The sequence below is a fragment of the Nestor notabilis genome, unplaced genomic scaffold (assembly GCF_000696875.1).
Source record: "Nestor notabilis isolate BGI_N333 unplaced genomic scaffold, ASM69687v1 scaffold11181, whole genome shotgun sequence".
Taxonomy (NCBI): Eukaryota; Metazoa; Chordata; class Aves; order Psittaciformes; family Psittacidae; genus Nestor; species Nestor notabilis.
This window is the reverse complement of record NW_009913362.1, coordinates 7,775-17,869: the sequence shown is the minus strand read 5'-3', so window position 1 is coordinate 17,869 and position 10,095 is coordinate 7,775. Positions and strand designations below refer to the sequence as shown.

The 10,095-nt window shown below is 38.3% G+C and overlaps 1 protein-coding gene across 1 annotated transcript; it reads left to right on the top strand.

The window, feature by feature from the left end:
- Positions 1-1,078: 1,078 nt before the first annotated feature.
- On the top strand, positions 1,079-9,820 carry LOC104412443 (anoctamin-3-like; the record flags this gene model as incomplete). The annotated part of the gene is given in 10 exon segments (XM_010023171.1): positions 1,079-1,123; positions 1,125-1,243; positions 2,470-2,527; positions 3,925-4,022; positions 5,963-6,108; positions 6,216-6,368; positions 7,022-7,169; positions 7,953-8,033; positions 8,826-8,931; positions 9,638-9,820. Coding segments are annotated over 10 exon segments (1,137 nt in total), but the record flags the coding sequence as incomplete, so codon positions are not given.
- Positions 9,821-10,095: the final 275 nt, after the last annotated feature.

The window sequence follows — 10,095 nt, the reverse complement described above, 5'->3', positions numbered from 1 at the left end:
TAATTTACGATATTAAAATATAATTTTTTTTTATTTTTTGCGTCACACTCATTTGTATTCCTACTTAACTTTTTCGATATATTATATTGAAGTGCAGACAAGGGAAAGGGAAAGAAAATGATGATTTCAGTTAAGTATACAAGCTGATTTTTCCCAAAATATCTGAAAAAATTTAAAAAAATGAAAAAAAAAAAAGACAAACTTCTTGAATTAAGCCTTTCTAGTACATCAGGTGTTTAAGCTGGGTAGCACACTCCACTTGCTAAGGTTTTTCATATCAAAGAGAAGGAGGATATCTTAACTTCTGGGAACAAGTGCCCATTTGTAAAGCTAGTATCTTGTACGTTTGTATCCTAATTTAGGCATCATTAAACCAAAGTAATTTATTAAGTAGTAAAAATTGTAACTGGAAAATCCAGGCAGTTTAGACTTCAAACTTATGGATATGCTTCATAACTTTTATCCATGTGCTATATTTCAAGTTTGATACATCTGTCAGAAAAATTTGAATTAATCATTGTCCCCTGAGTTCTAATTCAGACATGAGGAGGATGTATTTAGAAGGCGAGATGCTTGTGTGAGAAACCAATTGGCTGTTAATTGTGTCTCTTTCCTGTGTTTTCCTTGGCAGCCCCTGTCTATCGCTCTGTTGATGCCAAGTGCGTCTGCTTTTTGTTTGGTTTTTTTTGTTTTGGTTTGGTTTGTCTTTTGGTTTTTGGGGTTTTGTTTGTTTGGGGTTTTTTTTTGTTGCTGTTGTGTTGGTTTTTTGTTTTCTGTTTTTTGGGGTTTTTTTTTAAATCAAGGTATCTGCAGCCTTAAAATTAAAGATTTACGCTGAATCCAGAACTTTTTCATGGGAATGGAACAGGTATCTTCCTATAGAGTTTTGTCCTGTTCTGTACCAAGGACCATGTAACTCCTGTTTCCACTTAGAACCAACATAGTCTGAGCTGGGACAATGGTTTTGTGACCTGCAGGCTGAACTGAGGCAAAAAAATTAACTGCAGGCTGATGGGGCACCATGACTGGAAACAGTCACTTGTTCTGTTAGTGTTGCTCAATATGTGAGCAAACTTAGGCAGAACTCAGTGTCATTTTTGATTATATAACATATATTGTGTCTTTCCACAGAGCACCCTCGAACAGAATCTGAATGGGAAAACAGTTTTGCCTTGAAAATGTTCCTCTTCCAGTTTGTCAACTTGAATAGCTCCATCTTTTACATTGCCTTTTTTCTTGGCAGGTAAGGTATCTTAGCTAATTGGACTTAAAGGAAAACTTGCACAGGACTCATCATCATTGCTAATTTTGAAGAAAATAAATCAACAATTTGAACTGTGATATTTAGATGCAAGTCACTTTCTGAGGATCAGTAATAACACTAATATTTTTAACTGTATATGACAGTTAGATCCTTGAAATCTTTACTGATGAAACTAGACAGTAAAAAGTCTACTTTTTAAGTGGGGTCTGCGTACATGACTTTCCTACTAAATAAGAATTCAGACCCTTTGAACATACAGACACTTCCTAAATGTGGGTCTGTATTTAGCCCTACATTAATAGACTTTATTAATTTTCTCTTGTTTATTCCCTTTGGGTTATATTTCCCAGGATCTATTTCTATAAATAGTAAATATTGTCTGCAGGTCTCATACAAGAGTAGGAGAAAGAAATTCTGGCTCCAATTTTTGTGTTTCTCTTCAGCTCAGATCATGAGATACAGGACAGGTCTAACCTTGTTTCATCTTCACTTTGTTATGATCAGAATTATAATTCCTGCAGAACCTAGCATATTTCAGAGTACCTTTTATAAAATTTTATAATATAATTTCAGTTCAAAGTTGTTTGTTAAAAAAACCAGACAACACCCTAGGAACAAAGAGAGTTGGTAATATCTACCTTTTCATTCAGTGGTGCATTTACGTATGGTTTTTAAACTTCTTTGTATCTTGCTATCTCCTGTACGTAGTAGGACCAGGCACAAGGTTTTTTTTCTCTCATCTAAAACTTTCACTAAGGTCATTAAGATTTTTGGTTCAATTGGTTCAATTTGTTATACAAGAATCTCTTGGTTCTCTGAAAATCATTTGGTTCTGCTGGGTTTTGAAAAATTATTTTGAGAGTGTGCACTTCACATGGCCAAGCAGATCTCTGTTCTGCAGTAAATTCCTGTGTATTGCAATGACTTATCTTCTTAGAAGTAGAGAGTCTGAATATCTAACGTAACATCCAAAACCTCTGAAGCTAGGATTTTTGTCTTGGACATGACAAAAGCTTAGAATCACTTGCAAAATGATGGTCCTTGTTTGCATTCTGAAAATTCCATATCCTACAGATACCAGATTTAAGCCTGTGTGATTTAATCTGTTTATATTTCCTGAGTTTGCTCAGTGAATGTTGTGAAATAACTACTGATACAGGGTGTTCTTGGAATGTCTACTGAGAAACAGAAATCTTATTTTCCAGATTTGCAGGCCGCCCAGGAAAGTACAACAAGCTTTTTAACAGATGGAGACTGGAAGAGGTGAGCGATATTATTCTGTGTTCCTGTGAAATTCCCATGTGTAAAAAGGAAATGGCTGAAGGCCAGTGAAGCGCAGTGAAGACTAAACTCTTATTTATAGTAGAGGATAGGAAACAGAACATGCGTTTTTCCTTCTGCATTCTCCACTGTGCTGAGTGACCTTAGCCAAGACACAAGGTTATTTCTGTCTCTGTCTTTGGGAAAAGCAAACAGTGATGTTCCGTTACCTCACTTCTAAGTCCTATGTGATTGGAATCTCCTGGGTGTGTAGAATTCTTGGATGGAAGACATAAACATAATCCATCAGCTTTTTTATCAGCCTCTTAAGCTTCTGCCAGCACAGGAAAGATTTGGACCTGTTGGAACGGGTCCAGAGGAGGCCAAAAAAATGCTCCAAGGGCTGGAGCACCCCTGCTATGGAGAAAAACTGAGAGTTGGGGTTGTTCACCCTGGAGACAAGAAGGCTCCGGGGGGACCTTAGAGCAGCATTTCAATACTTAAAGGGGGCTTATAAGAATGATGAGGACAAACTTTTTAGTAGGGCTTGTTGCAATAGGACAAGGGGGAATAGCTTTAAACTGACAGATGGGAGATGTAGATTAGACAATAGGAAGAAGTTCTTCCCTGTGAGGGTCGTGAGGCCCTGGCACAGGTTGCGCAGAGAAGCTGTGGCTGCCCCATCCCTGGCAGTGTTCAAGGCCAGGTTGGACACAGGGGCTTGGAGCAACCTGGTCTAGTGGAAAGTGTCCCTGCCTGTGGCAGGGGTTTGGAACTGGATGAGCTTTGGAGATCCTTTCCAACCTTCTTTGATTCTGAGGCTGAAAAGAAGAAAAATTTTATTTTCAAAATCTACTTGAAAATGTGTTGGAATTGCACCTCCCTGGATATCACTACCATGCTGAAGTTATCTCTGAAAAACAGGTTTCTTCTATTGAGCCTTGGTAGCCACAGAGTAAAACACCATTAATTTTTCATCCGTGTTCTAACAAGAGTTTCTGTAATTACTAAACATTTTAATAGAGCAATTTATATAGTTAAGATATCCAGCTACTAAGTCTCTGTTCACTTAGGATGTTACAAATGAAACATTGCTCCATTCTTTTGGAATGAATTTGTATGTATTGTTCTAAGTGAAATGGACTATATCATTTATCATACACCAAGCACTCATACCCTTATGTAATATGATCTAGTTCTCCAAGAAATAATATGTCTAAAGTTTGTTCAACTAAAGTCTGTGTCAATATTTCTGTTGCTAATTTTTTTTAACCTTTCTGTGGCTAGGGGGTAGTGTTTTTCACCAAACACATTCGAGTAGTTTTCATTCACCTTCTAACAAATAAAAATTAAATGAATTCTCTGATTTTGGCTATTTATCTTTTCCCATTTCATTTCAGTGTCATCCTAGTGGCTGCTTGATAGATCTGTGCTTGCAAATGGGAGTTATTATGGTTTTAAAACAAATGTGGAACAACTTCATGGAACTAGGCTATCCGTAAGTTCAGATGTTAAAGTTTGGTTTGCAAATAGTGATTACATTAGTGTGATTCAGTGACAGGGAAAAATATTGTTATGTTTGGAGAGTATTTTTGCTTTTTGCATCTCATATAGTGTAACTGTATTCCCAAGGGAAGCATTAACTGCTGCTCTAAGATAAAGTTTCTCAGGATATGTGAACCATCTAAATTGTTTACTGTGATTTCATTTTCCATAAGACAAACAGAGCTGCTCAGCTACTGGAGAGAATATTGGGCTAAGAGTCTTACAGTTCTCTTGAAACCAAAGGAATATGTTTTCGGGAGAAGGTTGCTAATCAAATATTAATCTAATCAAAGTCTCAACCTTGAAAGGTTATGCTCACAACGTGCAATTGTTCTGCAAATGAGGGGCAGGGTACTGTACTGTTGTGAGGGGTGGACTTCTGAAAACAGGAAATCTACCTGAAGTATCACACTTCCTGTCTTCTCAGCCCAGAATTTGAGAACATGCTTACGTTCCTTTGTGGCAAGCAGTGTTTTGTGTTGACAAGCCATTGTTTGCAACTGAGGCAGCAGTTGCTCAGTCAGTAGCAAGAGAGATCAAGCACTTAAACCCTAAATTAGCTTGAGAAAAAGTAAGAGCCTGTTAATAAAAATACTTACAAGAAAATTATTTCCTATCTTCAGTCTCTTCTCAGTAATATCTGGAAACAAACAATAGTCTTTAATTGCCACATCTGTAAGTACTAGGTAATAGTTTTCATTTCTGTAACACTTGAATTTGTGAAACTTGTATGTACTTAATATTTATAAATACTTTGTGAAAGGACTTCTGCACAGCTTTATTAAAAATGATCTTGAATCTTTGCAGCTTCAGCAACACCTTTTTAGACATGCTTCCTTCGAGAAAAAAATATTCTGTAGAGCATCTAGATCTTTAAGTTTGTTCCAAAATGATAGACATGTTTGACTGTTCAGTGTATTCCAGTAGCACAAATTTCTTACTGAGCTTCACTTACTTGGTTTGTCTTCTTGTCGTGGTTCAAGCCCAGCCGGCAACTCGGAACCACGCAGCCGCTCGCTCACTCCCCCCCCTCTTCCTTCCTCCCCCCACTCCCGGAGGGATGGGGAGGAGAATTGGAGGAATGTAACTCCCACGGGTTGAGATAAGAGCACTCCAGTAACTAAGGTATAATACAAACCACTGCTGCTACCAATAATAATGATAAGGGAAATAACAAGGGAAAAGGACACAACCGCTCAGCACCCGCCGACCGATACCCAGCCCGACCCGAGCAGCGATCTGGGCCTTCCGGGTGACTCCCCCCAGTTTCTATCCTGGCCATGACGTGCTGTGGTGTGGAATAGCCCTTTGGGCAGTTTGGGTCAGGGGTCCTGCCTCTGCTTCCTCCCGGCTTCCCCTCCTCCCTGGCAGAGCATGAGACTGAGAAAGTCCTTGGTCAGAGTAAACATCACTGAGCAACAACTAAACCCATCGGTGTTATCAGCGTTGTTCCCAGGCTGAAAGTCAAAACCACAGCCCTGCACCAGCTACTGAGAAGGAGAAAAAATGACTGCTGGAGCTGAACCCAGGACACTTCTACAGGATTAAAAACAAAGCATTACTTACTGGTTTGATGCTCTTGCTATGCATGATTGGTTTTTAATTTGGTTAAATCCTACAGAAAAAGTCCATGCAAGCAAGTACCATATTCTGAAAAGCTTATTTGTTGAATGCTTTACATGCTACATGAAAGACATAATTAAAATCATAATGCAGAATTTTGAGGACTTCTTTGAATTGTACCTTATATGATATCTTAAGTGTTCGCAAAAAATACCTGGATAAGCATTCAAGTGCTGCTCAAAATAAACCCTCTTAGTTCAAAACAATACCAGCAAGTTTTGTAAATTACTGAGCAAATACAGTCAGTAATACTCTGTTTATCTAACAAAGTTTATTACAGAATTGGTGGTCACGACGCAAAATGAAGAGAGGAGGGCAATTAATGGAGCATAAAATTTCTCTGCCTCAGTGGGAAAAGGATTGGAATCTACAGCCTATGAATCTTCATGGTTTAATGGACGAATATTTAGAGATGGGTGAGCAAATCTAGGGAGGTGTCAGTTTTCCTAAGAAACTGGAACTATATTCCATGTTAAAAGATCTTTTGTGCTTCCGGTTTCTAACCAGAGAAATGCCTGTCTAGTTTTACAGTTTGGCTTCACCACCATCTTCGTTGCTGCCTTCCCACTGGCACCTCTCCTGGCATTACTTAACAATATTATCGAAATAAGGTTAGATGCGTACAAGTTTGTCACTCAGTGGCGAAGACCTATGCCTGCAAGAGCAACAGATATAGGTGAGAGAGCCTAATGGCATTATCATTCATCAGGTACCATCTCTTTGTGTTTCTTTCTTTAGTGCAGCTTAACCCTTAAAATAGTTCGTGCATCAAAAGTAAAACTGATAATGTGACCCACAGGTCTCGGTGACAACTCTCCTGTTAAGCAACAGAAGGATACTCAGTTGCTTAGCTAAGAGGATTCCTCAAATTTGTTTTTAATTTCCAAAAAGGGATCATAATAGTTGGAGTTTTGAAAATAGGCTATATGGTATTTTAGGATTTTGATTTGTGGAACTTTAGGTCCAAAATGCTATTTGAAATATAAGGACTAAATTCACTTTTGGTTTTAAACTGAATTAAATAAAATAAGAAATCTCTTTCCAACATCTTGTATTTGGCCTCTATAACCAAGGATTGTGGTTATACCTTTGTTGCTTTGCCATTTCTTCTCAGCAGGGTCTGCCCTACTGTAACACTTCATTCAGGTGGAGCCAGTGGTGGCAGGGTTGTGGGGACATGGTTTAATCTTGGTTACCTTTTCTGTCCAAGTAGGTCTTTTGCAATAAGAAAGGAAAAATGTATGACCAACAGTGACTTAAGTGTCATTAGTATGACTTAATATGATTGTAAAAACTTAATGATTTTGTTGTCATTTCTCTTGTTTCTAGGTATCTGGTATGGGATTCTGGAAGGAATTGGAGTCCTGGCTGTCATCACCAATGCCTTTGTTATTGCCATTACTTCGGATTACATTCCACGTTTTGTCTATGCATACAAATATGGTCCCTGTACAGATCAAGGGTATAGACAAGAAAAGTAATTAAGATATTCTTTATATATACATGTATAATTCAGTGGAAGCTCACTTTTGCAGCTGTCTTTCTGTGTTAACATACATACCATATATCAGCAATATTTTACCTTTTACAACTGTGCAAATCTTCACAGATGTTACATGCAAGTAACTCAGCCATTCCAGAGAGTGTGCAAACAAACTCCACAGACATATAAGGGGAAAGTCATGTCTTCCCTTCTAAATGTGAACAACAAAGTTCACTACACATCATAACTGTTTTCAGGCTTTCTATAGATAAGGTTTTCTTCTTTTCAGTAGTGGTTCTGGACTGTCTTCTCACACTATGCTTACACACCCACATATGTGTTGCCAAACCCTCTTTATCCTAAGACTTGTTCGCCCTCAAACTTCCCTGCCTGTTTCTCTTCAGAAATGCTTGCACGCAAGCTCCAGCAAGACTGGCCTTGACACTATTGGCCAGACTCCATGTATAGTTTTTCTTGGCTTCAAGCAAGGTAGCTTACCTATCTTTGTCCCATCAGGCCAGTTTCCTGCATTTCTCTCCAGCCACTTACCAGTCTCTGAACTGTGTGTCCACTGTGCTCTGTCTGCATTTCTCACTGTCTGACATGACCTTTTACATGATCTAAACAGATCACAGTACTTGTGGGCATCCTCTCTTTTATCTGGGGACCAGTGCCCCAAATAAAATATAGGTGGTTTTAGGGGGTGGTTTTGGAGGTATGCTGTGCTGCATAACTGCTTCATGAAGAAAGACTTCACCATATGTCTTTTCCTTTCAGATGCTTAAAAGGATATGTCAACAGCAGTTTATCAGTATTTGATTTGAGTGAACTTGGAATGGGATACTCAGGATACTGCCGGTACGTTTCGATGTCCTTCTTTCTTGTAATACATGCATAGATGTTAATACAGATAATAAATAGGAAGTCAGTGCTTAAATTCCTGGTGTAATGGGGTGGGGGTTGCCTGTAAAAGCATTGGAGTTCAAGTTGGTTCAGCATGGAAGTCTCAGGTGCAAACACTGTGTTGTAGGACACTGGAAACCCGTGTTCTGAGATTTTTCAGGAGTCTCGCAAACCCTGTCTTTCGTGCCTCTATGAATTATTTCATTTCAAAGCTTCCCCAGCTGCCAGGAGGGTAAAAATTCTCATTTAGTTTTTTTTTTTTAAGCATTCTGAGGTCTATTAATTAAAGAAAAAATAGATTACAAGAAATTCAGCATAAAAATTAAATACGACATTGCATGAGTGCACTCCTGGCTTCAGATGTAGTTTTGCAGTGAGAGTTAGCTTGAATTGACTAAGAAGTTATAGAATCATGTTACATTTATGCAGACTTTGTCTGAAGAATCTCAAGCACTTATAAGCACAGACAAGAACCAATTTAGAGCCAACGCAATTTAGAGCCAACCTTGAACTTAACACTCCAAGGTGTCAGCTTTGTAGCAACAAAAGAAATTGTTTACTCTGGATTTTTGGAAGCAAGAAGTGCTATCTTCATTTATTTCTTTATTATTTAATTGCTTGTACTGTGGACTATTCTTCTTCTTTTCTGTTTAATTCCTCTTGAAGTATGCTTTCACTTCAGTTTCTCTTCTTGTCTACATTTTCAAGCACAGACTAACTTACTGGGTTTTGTGATTTGCTTTCCAGGTATAGAGATTACAGAGCCCCACCATGGAGTTCAACTCCGTATGAATTCACTTTGCAGTTCTGGCATGTCCTGGCAGCACGGCTGGCCTTCATCATAGTATTTGAGGTTAGTCATGAGAAGGAACAATTCCTTTCTACCTCTTTAAAGTCTCAGTTGATTTTTTTTTTCTTTACAGTAGTCACTTAAAAAAATTGTCAGCATCATCAGCTTCTTCTTCATTACAGTCAGGAGAAAGCGGGGAAAAAAATCACCTTCCCCAAGCTGTTGTCAATCAGACTGAATTGACAGAGCACACACAGATTTTAGAGTCCCTCCAAAATCGTATTTCCTTAACAGTCATACATCATGTCAATTCTGAATCAAATCGTTAATGTTTTATTGAAAAAGAAGTATAATTTAGGTTTACATTTAAGCACAGTTATTACAGGTTAAAATCTGTGTCAGGAAAATGGTACATGATTGTAGCTTAATATAAAAATTGGAGAATGTATTACAGACTGTCCAGGAGTCTGGTTACTTACGTTGCTTACAGGCTCTTAACAAAAACTGCTTGTAGGTAGTGTTAGCTATTGTTATTCAGACTAGCATCTTCATTTAGGTCGCTAAAGTTTTTCCTTTTAGAAGACTTCAGCATTTTCACGTTTCTGTGAAACTATGAAATATAATATATTAACAAAACAAAGGAGTTGCTTTTCGGTCATGAATTAAACCTCAGTTCCAGTTTTGCAACAGGCTTTTAGGCTATAAAATGTGGTAGTAGAAGTGAATATTTATGCATCTTTGAAGCAATTCTTCTCATTCTTCTTTTCAGCACCTTGTTTTTGGAATCAAGTCTTTCATTGCCTACCTGATTCCAGACATGCCTAAAGACTTGTGTGACAGAATGAGGAGAGAGAAATACTTAGTCCAGGAAATGATGTATGAGGCTGAACTGGAGCATTTGCAGAGAGAAAGGAAAAAGAATGGGAAACAATATCACCATGAATGGCCTTAGTCACTACCATGCTGCAACAAAAATATTGTTTGGAAATTGAAGAGTGCAGTTACAAAATGAAGTTAGAGTCTGGCATCAGTGTATGAGATACACAGTGTATATATGTTCTTGCTGGGCAGGACACTTGCAGGTTTTGGTGGCAATTGGAAGATAGATGCTTCTGATGAAGGAAATGAAAAGCCTTACCTGTAACGGGTCTGTGGTGAGTCGGCAGCTCTGGTCAGAATTGGCACTCAGGAACATGCAGACAGATAAAAAATTTGGACACCGTCATT